Below are 15,326 nucleotides of genomic sequence, written 5' to 3' on the forward strand. Positions count from 1 at the left end.
AAATAGAGCGTGATGCGAGATGGGAATGGGATTGGACAAGCAATGGCTAAGCTACTAGGGTGGAGAGAAGCACTAAACCAAGACATGGGGCAGCCTACGCCAAGGCGAAGAACGTGAGCTTAGCATCTCAGTTCATCCCCTTACTATCACTCTCAAAGGGATTGTTGTCCAGGAATTGCCTAAACCCTCCACTGTGAATACTTGAGTACCCTCAGGTGACAGACAATTCTCATCGAGTTGAATAGTTTGCTCAGTGAACAACCTAGGATAGTATGAACAAGGGGTTGAAATAAAAATAAAAAATAAAAAATAAAAATAAAAAAGCAAAAAGGTACGACTTGCGGATGATTGCCGTTGGCTCAAAAGCTCGCACATCTCGTGCATGCAGAGCAGCAGACGACTCGATATCAGGATATGCATCGTCCAGGAACCACGACCGTCCGTCTGCCAGTGAGGTTTGAGAACGACAACACGGGCCGTGGGAAGACGATCGGGTTTCTTTGGAAGTATCCACGCGAGAGATTTCGTCCTTCTCCACCCGCCCCACAGCGTCTCTTTGCATCGCGAATGCCGTGAGACATTCCGATTAACAAACAGATAATAGAGAAAAGCGATACATTAGGGACATGAAAAGCAACCTGTACCTATGCAGGCAGGCGAGTATGCCTGTCTCGGAATGTTTCCTGTCCAATCGCCGGAGTCATCAATGAACATCACATTTGCCTGTGGTGATAAGAAGAAGCAATCCGACTCCACAATCTGCTGATACTTGAGATGGGACGGCTGAATATTTCGCTTCGGTATCCTTGCTATAAGAGTAGGACACGGGTGTGGACTGGCTTATCTGATTCGTCCGATACACAGTGCTCCCACTGTGCCTGAGTTTGCGCAATTTCAAGGCGCAGCAAGGGAGAAGTATATGATTGTTGCTACGGAAAGCCTTTCAACCCACTCCGGCAAGAAAAGAAAACCGTCCAGAATCACGAGTCGGCAGAGCCAATGTCCGATGCTTTCTCTTCCTTACATACAGATTTATCTCTCGGAAATCATCATCCATGCAACCATGCCCTCATTAATATCAGGTAATGATATTCCAGGAGAAAATATAACAAATCATTTGCCATCTCCTATTTGTGGATCGTAATCCAGTCACCCGACCAAACCCATACAACTACATGAGATAGCTCAGATTTAGAAAGAAGGCAAAGAGATCCTCTGGAAGCATGAGATAGGTCACATGGAGTACTTCGGGAGCGGTTTCTACCGCATTATTCGTGATCGCTAAAATCATCATGAGTCTATTATCATCGGCTATATACAATCCCCGTCTCCATATGCGTTAATACATGAAAGATTTTCCAATTATGACACCCGCCATCCCCAGCAGGACATCGGGTGTGCAGTACTATACAGGCCCAGCATCTGAATCAGCGGCGGCTCACGCAGCACATAATACCCGACTTGCCCAAGAAGTACAGGGATCCAAGGAACCGGAAGAACGACAGACCGGCTGTGGCCCACAGAATGACTCGGAAATACCATGAGGTTCTCGTGGTGGAGGTGTTCTGTGCGACTCGTTAGTATCAAGCGAGGTGCGATCAAGGCAGAGGGACAGCCATACCGTCAAACACATAGAACTGACACCAGTGCCCGTAATCAACAGACACACAAGCAGGTTGCTGAACACCCAGAGCAGCACCAGCATCGTACGGAAGTTCTTGTACGAATCATCCAGACTGGTCGATTCATCTTCCTCCGGTTCCACCCAAGGCGTCAAGGCACGCTTTACCGTCGCCTCAAACTGGCTGTCGATATCCGCTTGCGGCTTATCCACTTCCTCGATGAACTGCTGCTTGCTGCCGTCTTCCTTCTTCGTCTGTGCGGATGGCAAAGCTTCGGCCTTATCGGATCCCTTCGTACCCCAGGAGACATCATGCCAGTTGCAGAAGGCATACACCATCAGGATGTTGATCGAGGTCGTCATACCGAAGAAGTAGGCCCATGAACTGGTGAGAATGTGCCATGGATCACCGTAGAGCACACTAGCAATGACGTAGATACCGTAGGTGGAAATCAAGGCGATCAGGACAATACCACCACTATCGGAAGCGAAGAACGACGAAAAGAATCCGCTCGCACCGTGGTTAAAATCGAAGTCCATTAGGCCACCCGTGAAAGCGTTAGCGACCAAGTAAAACGACAGGATCAGAACATAAATCTGCACAATGGAGAAGTAGAGGAAAGAGAGCGTATAGGGAAGCCGTGTTCTAGTCGGGCAAGTTAGCAGGCCTCCAAGACTCGTCGCAATCAACAGTAAGACTTACCCTTTCGGTCGGTTTCCCAGCGCCAGGATGAACTGTAGCATCAAACAGAAGATGTAGCCATATTTGAGCAAGGTATTGACGATGGGCGAAGCATCATTTCCAAACGGCCATCCCTTGTTCTTGTTAGCGGTAGCGGGCGTACCGACAAGATCCATGATCACCGAACTGGTGAGCCAGTAGGAGGCTGAACAGCCATCAGTCAGCGTATAAGATCTTTCGTGCAGGCAGAGGAGTGCGGGTAGGACATACCGAGAGAGAACCAGGTCATAATTAGTTGACAGAAGTTATAAACCATTTGGATGTGCAAGAAAAACATGCGAACAAAACTGTGTCCACTACGATAAATTCGTCCGAAGTGCATCATAGCGTACAAACCGGCGGCGAAGGAACCGTTCAACCAACGTCGTCGCTGACCGATAAATTCGGCCGAACCTTCCGGTACGTCCGTTTCACCTTTGGATGCCTTGACGTACGATAAATGCCACTTGTAACCGGCCTTGGCCACCAGCTCAAAGCACAAGATTCGATCCTCGGCCAAGAACATATTCTTTTTGAAGATATTCATACCTTCAATACCTTTCTTTCCGAGACGCTTTGATAGTGTATGGTCTCCATGGAAGTACTGCTCTAAGGGCCGGCCCATAATCGCGCGATAGCGGTACGCTGAGAAGGCACCAGGCAACACACTAACGTAGCCGAAGGAACTTTCTAGCGGTTTGTCCAGAATATTCGAGATCTTATACTCGAAGTTCTGCGAGGCGACTAGCGGATTCAGGACCTTTCGCCAGCCCTTTCCTAACATGGCGTGAATCTCACCACACGAACCACCGAGGTTTTTATCGTTATAGAAAGATTCCCATAGGGCCAGTAGCGATTTCTTGCCGGGTTTTGTTCCCGCGTCAATCAGAATGCAAACCTCCGGGTTCAGAATCCGACTGAATGCATTGAAGAGCCAACGATGGGAGTTGATCTTCTTGCTATTCTTCTGCTTGAGGCAGAAAATCATCTGGACGGGTGGGAGATTCGAGGGGTCGTTGCCCTGCGGCCGAACCAACTGTTGATTTGCGGTGACGGACAACTGCGTGGTATATTCGAACTATTTCGGTCAGCCTCTTCGATTCAACGCACCCGGAGAGTTATTGGAGAAAATGTCAGAATCTGGAGGGGACTAGCAAAACTTACGATATGAGCAACCGTTTCCCGACCGTCAACGTCCTTTTTCATCACCCCATCTTGGTAAATTCCGATTGTGGCCAACACATCCAGTGTGTTCTTGTCGCACGGCTCGATTCCGTCAAAGACGAGACACACGACGATTTTCTGCCAGGCGGGACCTCCCTTGTTCCAGAATTCAGATTTTTTCAAGTTGACGATATCGCGCACGTTCTGCATCACACCGTGCAGGGTTCGGGCAGTCAGGACCTTGTCTTCATTGTAGTAAGTGATAGCGATCAGCAGTTCGGTGTGACGGTTGTAAATGGCCGGGCGCAGGTTGTATCCGTTTCGCAGGGTGAATTCATCTGGGTCACAAGTCGCCGCGGTATCTGTCACAGGAGGGATTAGTTCCGATCAGTTTCATGGTGATGCTGTACGAAAGGACCTACACCGCATATGCGTAAATTCTTCCGAAAAGGCCTCCTCCGCCTCACGATATTCTGGTTGAATGGCATTCTGAATGGCACTGGGCACCGGATAGTCGACACTCAGGACGGAACCCTGCACGAGGTTGATCTTACGGGTTCCATAACGCCGCAGACCCGATCGGTTACTGATGCTCTGTGGCTGGAAGGTATCGAGTTTAATCCCGCTGGTATCCGACATGCCCGTGGCATCGTAGACTTCAGCCGTTTCGGACTCTTGGTAGGGGGGCGCAGCGAAAACGGTGACGCCGGGATCATGGAGGGTATAGCGTCGCAGTGAATCGGACGACAAACTGGGATCCTCAACACCGTAGATACTGGGATGGTTATGGCGCAGAAGCGATGATTGCTCCTGCTCATCGCGGTCTGACAAGCCGGGCGTTTGCTGTTCCGATTGAGGAGACATTAGAACGGAAAAGAATGGCGGCACTGCCAAAGCAAAAACACATCGGATGGCAGGGAGGGGGATCCGAAGTAAAGAAAGAAGAAAGAGCGGGAAAGGAAAGTAGGAAAGAAAAGAAAGGAATCCGAGCAGAGCAGACAAGCGTCCAACTATTGCAGGTAGTAGCGCTGATCACACTTACAGTTCGAGAGGGATTGGTATGCGAGTAAAAACTGCTCCGGCTTGGCTGAGGAGAGTGTGTGGAGTTGGGCCGTACGGGTCCCATCTCGACGGGCGTGTGGGCGAAAATGCACCGTCAACAGTCGACACAAATCGTATATATCCGATCCCCAATTACAACGAACGTTTCTTTCCGTCCCCTATAAGCGAAGCTGCATGAGACACGGCGAGCGAGGGACCAAAGCGAGAGGTAGGGGACCCGGTAAGGATCGTCGGTATGGTCGGTTCGTTCGTTCCGTTGAGTGAGGAAAGAAGAAGAAGAAGAAGAAGAAGAAAGGACGGGAGGACGACGAGGCTAATAGGAAGAAGACAAGGGCTTCAATTGTTGAACAAAAAAGAAACGACAGGGAAAAAGGAAAAAGAAAATTGAAAATTCTCCAAAGGCCCAGAAAAGAGATCGAATTCCCCCCATACAATAATAAATGGGAAGGTACGAAATCTGGTCAGTCAGCAGCCGTGGGTGTGGAACCATGGATGCATTCTATATATAACCAATCTACCAAATATGGTGGATAAAAATCCCATTTGTTCCTCCGTGTATTAATTCTAATTTAATTCTTTTCTAGGGGACAACATGCACCCAACTGCCTGGAACGCCGAGATCCTGCTCTGATCATTGGATCTGGGGAGGGCCTGGCAAGGGAAAAAAAATTAAAAATCAAAAAAGGTTGATCAATGAGCTCGAAAATTATTTTTGGTATTTTGGGGAAATATTCGATTAATTTTCATATTCTTCCTCTTCAGGCGTGCACAAAGACTAGGCTGCAAGGGGGCGCAGTGATGGGTGTGGCTTGGAGGGAAACTCCTTCTCCCTCTCTCGTAGGAGATCAAGAACAACAAATAAACCAGCCCCAATAGAAACTGCGCCAAATTCGAGAATAAACTATGGACTAGATTAAGATAGAAAAAGGAATCTAATAGATAGAATAGAATAAAATAAAATCAAACAAAATAAAGAATACAGACCAAGTAATTCTAAAACAATCCCTATATAACAATGTCACACTCGGTTGCTCCGTCATCAGCTTACTCTGCGTGGCCCACCGGGAGGTCGATCGATAACCCCTTCAGGAATATCCTCGAGTCATCATCCCTTGGGTACCTGAGGAACGTTGCACACAGTACAACAAAAAGCCTATTAATGTTATCCGCTCGATCTGTTGCCACCCCTACGGGGAGGGAGAAACCCTAAGGTTCCATCCCAGGCACGACCTTGTACCCTCCTCAAGCCAAACACAGCAACGCAACTCCCATCAAGGCAACGACCAATCCTGAATATGATTCTTTCCGGTGGCTGACGCCAACGGTTAATCATCACTGGTTTTCCCCAGGGAGCAGTGCCTCCCTTCATGATCGCGCGACACGCATCCGGGTGGAGTCGCTCCAGGGCCTCTCCCGATCGCTCAGTGGTCGTTCTCCAGGCTTTGCCGGTTGTGCCATGTCTTCTGATTTGTGTTGCTTGAGGAATGTCTACTCCACTGTGGGTCACAACATGCGCATAGCCGAGGGGGGCTCCCAACACTCGATCAGTGAGTGAATCCTTCATGACGGCACATTCATGGACAGCGGGTGCAGTCATCCGGTATGGACCGTGGCAGGACCCTGACATTTTTTTGCCTTGGAGATGACATTTCAATCAACTTCTTCGGATGGGAGGTTGGTCGGCTGGGTTGAGAAGCGGCCCATGGAGATGCCCCGTGAAACGCTTGTCACACTGCCAAGAAAGAAAAATGGGAAAAAAAAGGATGAACAAAAAAAAGTGGAGATCTCAGTGAGAGAGAAGGGTCCCTTTCTTTTTCGACCAGTCTAGGACGCTTCGTTTTGCTGATCACAAGTTGGCGGTTGAACACGTTGGACAACGATTGACAAGGCTGAGGGACGGTGTTGGTAGTCTTTTTTTATTCTAGAATTTCGGGTGGGATCCGTCTCCATAAGGAAACGTTAGTTTGAGATACTTTAGATTCCATGGTATTTTTAGATTTTAGACTTCTTGGTAACTTTTTGGCATAATAAAACCAGATCTTATAGATGTGGACGAGCATTGTCTCAGAGTGCTTGTTGCTTGGTAGAATTATTCCTATCACGCATGACGTGCCTATCCCTATTGATTAAGCATCAAGGGATCATGGGAAAACACCGTGTCACTCAGATACCAAACCGTTCAGATCATCGATTCCCCTTTGGCCTTCCGGGTGGTGACATGGGCATCCATGCGTTACTATATATGTCGCCGATTGGCCACCTGCGGATGCAACCCTACATCTCTTCAGCAACAACACAACCATGAGAATGTAATGTGGGAAAGAGAAGAAAAAGACATAATATGAAATAAAAAAATATCTATCACACACTTAAGGGTGGAGGATTTGAGCCATGTAGTTTGAAAACTACAATTCGGAACCAAGAATCAGCATGATTTGCGGTCAACCCCTGACTCCTTCTTATCCTTTGGCTTCAAATTTCACCACCCATCGCCCCAGGGGTGATGGATTGCAATTCCACCTTGATTTGACAGGGTGCTGGCCCACTTCCCGATGGTTTCTGGGGGATACGGTTTCAGGTCACCACTGCTGCATTGTTATTAGGTTTAAGAACCCCTCAGGAGGCGTCGCAACCAAGACTCCAAGGGCCCGTACGTCCAGAGCGGAGCACGCCGAAAATGATTACACCTTGGCTTTCACCAGAAATACGATTTGTTGTACTCTGTGCGAGAGAAACAGATGAGACTGCCCTGATTGAGGGATGCTTAGGCGGTCGCGTGTCCCGTGTCTCCCTTTTGTGGTTGCCTAAGGCATCAATGGAGCTTGTTCATCTCAAAAGATGCTTCAGTGCAACCGAGATCACAGTAGATCGTAGAAAAATCGAGGAAAATCCCAAGAAAAGAGGTCATACAGCGTATACCCCTGGATACACTAAATAAGGTACATATTTCTATGACCACTAGTCTTCAACTGTCCGATGGAGCTGACTGGTACTTTCGGATGCGCGCTGTTCTTTCTCTGGCCTTCATTTGTTCGTTCTCTATCCACGCCCCTTCCAATACAAAGTTAAGCGTTGAACACATAAGTAGGCATTCCAGGTTGGTCACATTATGTCTAGAAAGTCCGTTCAGCTTTCAGCTCCTCATCATACCTTGTTAGGGAAGATTCTAGCCCTTCGTACCAATCGGGCATTTTGAGTTGTACGTCGTGCGCTTTGGTATATTCCCAGTATTTTGGGTACCAGCTACCGAACTCCCAATCAATAAGGGCGGCGACTCTGCCATTGTCTATAATGATATTTCGCGGGCAGAGGTCGGCGTGGGCAAAACAACTTCGATAAAAGCGAGAATGACAATCGCTAACCTCTTGGCTAAATGCTTTGGTGGAGTCCACAATAGGGATATTTTTCCGAAGGAAACAATGAAACTCTTCATGTGTTAGAAACGGGCCGGAGGGAAAGAATCCGACACGATAATCAAGACCTCCTTCAAGGCTTGCCGAGCCCACTATTTCTTTTCGCGGTGGCTCTAGTCTTCGGAGCTGTTCGATATAACCTGCGATCTCACTGACCATCTGTTTCTTCTGCGCTAGTGATAGATAGCCAGCAAGCCAGGCTCTTTGAAGATCCATGCCGCGAATATACTCCAGTTCAATATAGAGTCCATCCGGACAGTGATAGACACTGTAGACTTTCGGGACGGGTACGTTTGTGTGCCTGACGACATATTGCAAGGCTGTGGGCTCTGCGACTTCGCATGGTCCTTTGACGATCCTATTGCGACTGGTCCTGACTCCTATTCGCCCTACAGTTGCCGAACACCTTCCGTCCAATCCCAAGTCTGATCGAAAGCAGGGTTGGCCTCCTGCTGTGGGATATATTTCTTGGGGTATCCATGCGGCAGGGAATGTCCCGTATTATTCTGAGAGTGCGCAAATGAATGGCGTGGTCCTTTGCTCGGGAACCGGATGGCCTACCACACTTGGTGATGGAGTCCAGTGTGACTCGATGGGGTAAGATGTCCAAAGCAATCCCCTATTCATATTCGTCAAGATTGTATGACGTCTAGTACATCCTTTGTACCTGGAATTAAAGTGGTTGGTAGGTCTGTAGTTGGAAGTAGCAGTCGGGGTCAACTATTCTCCTATTTTCAAGTCATGTTATCAAATCAATGTCATAAAGAAAAAAAAAAAAAAAAAGAGCAACAAAACTACAAAAATATATGCAGTGCATATAATGGGGAAGAAAGATCAGGTGATGGTGTGGGTATCCGTGTGTAGAAATCTAGCCGAAAGGCTGGACCCCGCTGATGCCCACCTCAGTGTTGCGTCTCCAGTTGGAATCTATACTTTCGGTCGACTTAGCCATGTCCTTCGCGGCTCCTCTTAGTTTTTAGTTTCAGTCCCTTTTATTTCCTGCTTAAAAGATCTTTGGGTTTCTGAGTATCCCTCGACGAGGTAAATATTGAACTATGGTTGTAGAGTTATCATGACATCACTTTTATATATATGTACAGAAGTATCCGTATCCACCTGTTGTGGCGTACCCTTTCATTTTAGCCCACCGAAAGTACGTTATTTAGCTCAATTTTTTTTTTTGGTATAGATCTAAAGAACCGTTTGCGTAAGGAGTAATTGTACAATAATGAGAAAGAAAGAATTTGTAAAAACCAAAATCAAGACCAAAGAAAGACCCAGTCTTGCCACGCCATTAAAATGCGGCGATATATAACTAACTCGGGTGAGTGGAGTCGTGAGATTGATAAGATGATTTAATGTTTGATGTCAATTCCTTGTTTTCGAGGCGGTGAAATCAAATCACCCCTCAAGGAGGAAGACCGTTCCAGAAGGTACCACCGATCCCAATCTCGCAATGTAACATATATTCCCACACATACGCACGTACACTCTTTCTTTACTTCACAAAATATGTAATTTATTCAATTACTTCCTCTCATTTACTTGAACGCGCCTCAGTTGCGCATCCTCACACCACAGGATCATGTCTCTAGTGCAGCATGTGTCTTCCATTAACGGAGTGGATAGTGTGGACGTCGCCGAGACGGAGAGTATCCTCTCTATCCCCATCCGACGCGAGATCAGCTACGATGTCTTACCGCCGCCTCCCGCGCAAGAGCTGTTGGAGACGAAGGCGGCGACTCCGGCTTACAGAGTGTCAACCGCGAAGCGACTCGGTAGGCATAAAATATCATAGTTGGATACATCAAGACACTGACTCCCTGTGAAGTCCAGGTGATTATAACGCTGTTGGCCTGTTGGTGCGCCTCCGGAATCGTCTTCGGTTTTGCGGCGCTGAAGCCGGTGATGATCAGTGAAGGCGTGTACCAAAACCTGTGCAGCGAGACGGTGTTGCCAAAGGAGGGCAACGTATGCAGAGCGCAAGATCTTCGGTACGTTCTCCCCATTCCAGCTTATGATTCATCCGTCTCACGCGTTTCCAGCCTAAATCTATTCTTCATGGTCAGCTCTATCACGGCAAATGTGTCCGCTCTTCCGGTCGGCACCATCCTCGACCGCTATGGCTCTCGATGGTGTGGTTTTATCGGCTGTGCAGTTTTAGCCGCTGGTAGTCTGCTCATGGCCTTTTCTTTCTCGGGTCGCGTGGACGGGTATATCGCGGCAAACTTGATGTTGGCGTTGGGGGGCACATTCATCTTTGTCCCATCTTTCCGAATCGCCAATGCGTTCCCCAAGTATACCGGAACGATTGTCGCGCTTGTTACGGGGGCATTCGATGCATCGGCAGCGGTTTACCTCTTCTATCGCCTGGCGTACGAGAAGGATCCAGTAACTTTTTCTCCGAAGCGGTTTTTCCTGGCTTACCTAGCGGTACCGGCTTGTATTTTCATCGCCTTGCTTACAATAATGCCGGCCCACGACTACCAAACCACGCAACAGTTGGAAGTCAAAATCGAAGAGGCCGAGGACGTCACGCAGGATGTCCATGATTCGGACGCCGAAATCGAAAGCAATTCAGAGCTGTGGCAGGTCCGGACGGACCGCGCGAAGCATCGGAAGGATCAACTACGCAAGATTGACAAAGTCTTCGGTGACAAGGCTGAGCGCAAACAACGCCAGGAATGGGAGGAAGAGCGGCATGAAACGAGTCGGGTATGGGGGGTCTTGCATGGTCTACCGGCCCACGCGCAGATGAAGACACCCTGGTTCATCCTGATCCTTCTCATGACAGTCCTGCAGATGTTGCGCATGAATTACTTTATCGCGACCGTGCGATCACAGTACGAGTTTATGCTACGATCAGTACGGCAGGCGGAAATGATCAACGACTTCTTTGATGTTGCGTTGCCCGTAGGGGGTGTGCTTTTCACGCCCGTCATCGGGCTTTTGCTCGATAATTTCAGTGTGCCGGCTACATTGGCAATGATCGTGCTCCTGACCACGAGTACTGGCGCGTTGAATTCTGTTCCCACCGTGTGGACGGGCTATCTGACCGTCATCCTCTTCGTTCTTTTAAGGCCATACTACTACTCGGCAATGTCGTAAGTACACCTGATTGTGTCATATATCTACGTAGCAGCAATACTAAATATTCTGACATCTACAGTGACTACGCGACCAAAGTCTTTGGCTTCGGAACCTTTGGCAGAGTCTACGGAACAATTATCTGCTTTTCCGGTCTCGTCAACTTCGCCCAATACTTGTTGGACTACTTAACGCACGGCCCGTTCCACGGCAACCCGATCCCAATTAATATCTTCCTTGCCACGGCTGGCCTGATCGTGGGTGCAGCCCTGGTGGCTTTTGTATATATTGCGGAGAAAAGATGGAGGGAAGAGAAGGCAGAATACGACGAAGAACGGCAGAGACTGATTCCGGAAGAGGAGGAAGAGGAAGCTTGAGACAATGAAGGACCTCGTTTGGCTGGTATAACGGTACAACTCCTTGCAGATATGTTACAGATGAGTTTAAAAAGTTGCTTTACGCATTGGACATATTGTTAGTGACACCGCATACGATATATGAATCAGAGCATATTGACTTTCTGGCTATAGCTGTGGTAAATCAATCTATGTAGGAACACGGCATAGTGCCTGACCAAAAGCCACTTATAATCAGCACGCTTGCCAAGCATAGTAATAGTAGCCTTGTCGCTAAATACTGCTATAACCACCAGACTGAGCTACCCAGTTAGTCACGCTAGATACAGGGAGACCACTATAGACCTATCGTTACTTATACGTCTCGGTCAGTCCTCGAGTCTTGAAATCGTCTCTTATATAGTTTGAATTATAAGTGACATCCTATCCATGTAGCACATCGACATGTCAGCATGGGTCCCATAATTGAGTGGACCCAGTGGAGAAGAAAAGGCCACCCAATTCTCATAACATAAAGCGTCTGGTTACTCACATTGAACAAGGTGGGGTTCTGGTGGGTCATAAAGACGTGCCAGACGCGGTACGTGACCAGCTACATAGACACTGGCAAAAAGACAAGCGCACAGGAGGTTATGCCCTTGGGACTGGAGTACATATCTTTCTATCAATATTCCGTTTGAGGCTCAACAGAATTCATCTCGATGCCGGTGGGGGAAGTAGGTATATCATATCCTCGGGTGAAGTCATACCAACGATGATCAAAGTGGTAGCAATCTTAAGTCGAGGAGAAGAACACCCAAGCTGGGTTTGGCACCTTCGACTTGGACTAGGATATGTACAGCATGCAGAATTTCACAAGTCACAGTCGATGCTCGGTGTTGATCAATGAAAACTATTACCTTTTGTGTTTAGAGTCCAATATCACACTAATTATTGAGGATCTTCTCCCCCAAATTTGCAGACTTGAGCTCATGTGAACTTTTGCCTAGGATTAGTAGATTGTTCGTATATATAAAATGAACGCTGACCACTGCAAAGAAGCTTTTCTGCAAGCACTTCTCCGATTCATTTTCTCGATCTGATAATTATCACACCAAGCTTGAATTGCCAATATGAAGTTTCTGCCTTTGCTTACTTATCATGTTCGCCGTTTCGACATTGGCCAAGCCACTTCCTCAGGACACCGTCAGATGACGAGGGCATGGCGGTCAACAATCGATATCCCCTTCCAGTGGTACAGGTTATATAGCCTCTACTGGACTGGAGAGTGTCAAGAATAGTAAGGAATGTAGGTTCGAAAGGGCCCCTGAGATATATAGCGGTCGCTGAAGTCAAAATTAGGTTAGAAATTCATAGTGAATATAAAGTAATAGAGATTGCAATAAGAGCTTGTAAGGAGTAATCTCAGGATCTTGTATACGATCTTATTCGAATAAGAATGCTCTGAATAGTTTAAGCAAATGAATCATTATATCTTGACTTTGTTGGATACTTAAATACATGACATAGTTGTTTTATTATGGAGATTAGCTGTTATTTACAGGCTTCTAGGATTTAGGCGACGTGTTGAAGCTAGCGTCTATTGAGAACGCAGAAGCAATGACCTGTTTTCCAAACACGAGACTACCTAGTTACTGAGCGCCTGCCCAGCCTTCCACAGCAGTGTCAGACAGCTCAGATTCCCAACCCACCAAAAGAGGCCTCGCCACCTAGCGGCCTGCCGCCGTTCCACAGTAATGTAATTGATCGCATAGAGAATTCGCGCTACAGTGTACGTCAAGCCTGCGGCATTGATCGTCGTTCGCGGTACGCCGGCGTAGGTGGCAAGGGTAATGCCTGCGACGAAGAGGGTGTAGTTCTCGACGGAGTTGGCATGCGCCGCTTCGTTGCGCTGTAGCATCTCGAGCTGCTTCCGGGTGATTTTGCCGTCCCGCACAGCCACTTCGCCGTACTTGTTCAGGTCCTGACGGGGAGATTCTTGATGGTCGATGCCGTAGTACTGTTTGAGGGTACGCGAGGAGAGGACACCATAGGCGAAAGCAAAGTGGAAGATGAGGAAGCCCGGGCCATAATTAGGGATGGGCGTCGACAAAGGGGCTTGAGTGAGGCCAACGGCGGTTAGCAAGGATGCCATTGTCGCGAGGTGACGATATGGTCAGTCAATTGATGACGCAGGAATGATGTGGTTGTAAAAGAGGTTGTGCTGCCACTGCAATATATAACATCAGAATGGACCCCACTCCTCCCCGTCGGAGCTTCTCGGCGTTAAGGCGGGTGAGATTTTGGTCTGGCATGCCACCCGGAATGTCGGAGGGGTGACATGCCGACGGACCGACTTCTTCAACAAGGTTTTAGATGTCCATAGAACTCCGCACGCGATTAAAATCGAAATCGTGGAGTCGCTGGCTGCGATCGGATATGTGCAACGTCAACTAACCGTCCCAAAATGATATACTCCAGCTTCAACTTAATGCTATAGACCAACACCTTTGTGGTGACCTGGAGGGTGAAATAGCCCGCGAATTGAACTGCCACCACCGCTAGATCGAGCACCATAATAGCCACATTGACGATGATCAGTTGCATGAGTATGGTGCGCGACGGCCCTCCGCGGTCCAGCCGCAGTAATTTGGCGGTTTCCACGATGTATACGGACGAGATCAGGAGCTCTTGCACGCAGAACCACACCACCTGAATTCGTTCCATGATACCAAACGCCACCGTCACGTTGTGAATGTACGAAAGACCATTGTTCATAAACTCGAGCGTGGTAGCCGCAGTATGGAGGAGGACGCCGTCGATGATGATGAGGTAAAGAATGCCCTTGAGCACCTTGCGATTGTGAACAACGAGGTGCAAACGTGACCAAAGGACAAGCGATTGACCGGTGACCATGCCCACCCAGCCGATATCTGTGATAGCTAACTCAAGATATCCGTTGGTGAAGGTGATATGAAACATCTTCAGGAGGTATCCCAGGCCAAAGGGGATGATGGAGATGGAGGCCACGAAGAGACTCCAAAAGTAGGCGCCGCCATAACGCTTGAAGGTATTGAGACAGAGGACCACCAGCTCAAGGGCATTGCACCATGCGAGAGCGATGAAGACGGAGTAGACATATTGAGCGACGAGCGGATCGGTCAGTTGCCGCGCTAAACCCGTGCCGTCATTCTCGGGGGTGAAGCGTGGCATAGATTCTTAACACGAACATGGGATGGTGTTTCTCTTCTCTTGATCGATTGTACGATCGCGCTATCTCTCCATGTATGTATCTAGCCGGAGTTGGGATGGGAAGACGGGTTCAAGTGGCAAAGGAGAACGAAGGAAAAAGAATGGGTAGGGAAAAGGAAGGGGGGAAAGAACCGGGGACTAAAACCAAAAATGTCAGGAATAAGCTTTCGGCGAGAATATCTTAGTTCCTCAGGCTTGGAATGGAAGCCTCAGTCTACAGGCAATGGAAGGTACCGTTACTGACCGAAGTCAGGTAAAGTTTATGGAAATCTTGGGTCAGCCAATTGCGTCATGAAGAACCCCCCTTTTTAATGCCGCAAGGGTTTTGATTGGCTGGAGATACATACCCCGGATAACCGGAATCCAATCAGACGTCCGTCATTCTGCTTATCGCATGGACGCCACCAGTCGGCGACCTGGACCTCCGTCATTGGTCAAGGGGAGAGAAAAGACGACTCCGGTTAGTGCCTCGTGCCATTCATCATATGGTGACTATCTGACGTGGAACCTTCCATCCGTACTACTGCAACTGCAACTACTAATATGTGATAACTACGTCGTGCAACTTCTGTACAACTTCATACTCCTTAATATAACGGGACAGCAAATATGCCGCCTAAATCTAACCATGTTCGAAAAGTAGTCACGGCACCGGGTAATTGCATCCAGCT

The 15,326-nt window shown here is 48.2% G+C and overlaps 5 protein-coding genes across 5 annotated transcripts; 1 reads left to right on the top strand and 4 right to left on the bottom strand.

The window, feature by feature from the left end:
• Positions 1-1,322: 1,322 nt before the first annotated feature.
• F9C07_3254 (chitin synthase) lies at positions 1,323-4,973 on the bottom strand. Its single transcript, XM_071511081.1, has 7 exons — positions 4,549-4,973; positions 3,929-4,349; positions 3,507-3,868; positions 2,574-3,420; positions 2,325-2,508; positions 1,622-2,267; positions 1,323-1,565 (listed from the first exon to the last, which is right to left on the bottom strand). The coding sequence occupies exons 1-7, from the start codon at positions 4,630-4,632 to the stop codon at positions 1,428-1,430; spliced, it is 2,682 nt and encodes an 893-aa protein (XP_071366227.1). The 5' UTR covers positions 4,633-4,973; the 3' UTR covers positions 1,323-1,427.
• Positions 4,974-7,463: 2,490 nt separating this feature from the next.
• Positions 7,464-8,410, bottom strand: F9C07_1490307 (uncharacterized protein). The gene is made up of 2 exons (XM_071508147.1): positions 7,572-8,410; positions 7,464-7,507 (listed from the first exon to the last, which is right to left on the bottom strand). The coding sequence occupies exon 1, from the start codon at positions 8,195-8,197 to the stop codon at positions 7,682-7,684; it is 516 nt and encodes a 171-aa protein (XP_071366228.1). The 5' UTR covers positions 8,198-8,410; the 3' UTR covers positions 7,464-7,507; positions 7,572-7,681.
• Positions 8,411-8,777: 367 nt separating this feature from the next.
• On the top strand, positions 8,778-12,848 carry F9C07_2282920 (MFS transporter). Its single transcript, XM_071510597.1, has 3 exons — positions 8,778-9,759; positions 9,813-11,085; positions 11,151-12,848. The coding sequence occupies exons 1-3, from the start codon at positions 9,567-9,569 to the stop codon at positions 11,443-11,445; spliced, it is 1,761 nt and encodes a 586-aa protein (XP_071366229.1). The 5' UTR covers positions 8,778-9,566; the 3' UTR covers positions 11,446-12,848.
• Positions 12,849-13,665, bottom strand: F9C07_2282921 (uncharacterized protein). Its single transcript, XM_041285847.2, has one exon. It carries the CDS (start codon positions 13,556-13,558, stop codon positions 13,052-13,054), a length of 507 nt encoding a protein of 168 aa, XP_041145578.1. The 5' UTR covers positions 13,559-13,665; the 3' UTR covers positions 12,849-13,051.
• On the bottom strand, positions 13,666-15,170 carry F9C07_2282922 (uncharacterized protein). Its single transcript, XM_041285848.2, has one exon. It carries the CDS (start codon positions 14,614-14,616, stop codon positions 13,804-13,806), a length of 813 nt encoding a protein of 270 aa, XP_041145579.1. The 5' UTR covers positions 14,617-15,170; the 3' UTR covers positions 13,666-13,803.
• Between the last annotated feature and the right edge of the window lie 156 nt (positions 15,171-15,326).

This window comes from Aspergillus flavus, chromosome 4, assembly GCF_009017415.1.
Source record: "Aspergillus flavus chromosome 4, complete sequence".
NCBI classification, from domain to species: domain Eukaryota; kingdom Fungi; phylum Ascomycota; class Eurotiomycetes; order Eurotiales; family Aspergillaceae; genus Aspergillus; species Aspergillus flavus.

Bases quoted from the DNA above. Each gene is read 5' to 3' on its own strand.
- F9C07_3254 (XM_071511081.1), bottom strand. From the start codon at position 4,632: ATGGGACCCGTACGGCCCAACTCCACACACTCTCCTCAGCCAAGCCGG. The intron at 4,350-4,548 runs GTAAGTGTGATC...CAATCGGAACAG, and splicing joins ATACCAATCCCTCTCGAACT to CAAACGCCCGGCTTGTCAGA. The intron at 3,421-3,506 runs GTAAGTTTTGCT...TGACCGAAATAG, and splicing joins GGGAAACGGTTGCTCATATC to TTCGAATATACCACGCAGTT.
- F9C07_1490307 (XM_071508147.1), bottom strand. From the start codon at position 8,197: ATGGATCTTCAAAGAGCCTGGCTTGCTGGCTATCTATCACTAGCGCAG.
- F9C07_2282920 (XM_071510597.1), top strand. From the start codon at position 9,567: ATGTCTCTAGTGCAGCATGTGTCTTCCATTAACGGAGTGGATAGTGTG. The intron at 9,760-9,812 runs GTAGGCATAAAA...CTCCCTGTGAAG, and splicing joins GTCAACCGCGAAGCGACTCG to TCCAGGTGATTATAACGCTG. The intron at 11,086-11,150 runs GTAAGTACACCT...TGACATCTACAG, and splicing joins TACTACTACTCGGCAATGTC to TGACTACGCGACCAAAGTCT.
- F9C07_2282921 (XM_041285847.2), bottom strand. From the start codon at position 13,558: ATGGCATCCTTGCTAACCGCCGTTGGCCTCACTCAAGCCCCTTTGTCG.
- F9C07_2282922 (XM_041285848.2), bottom strand. From the start codon at position 14,616: ATGCCACGCTTCACCCCCGAGAATGACGGCACGGGTTTAGCGCGGCAA.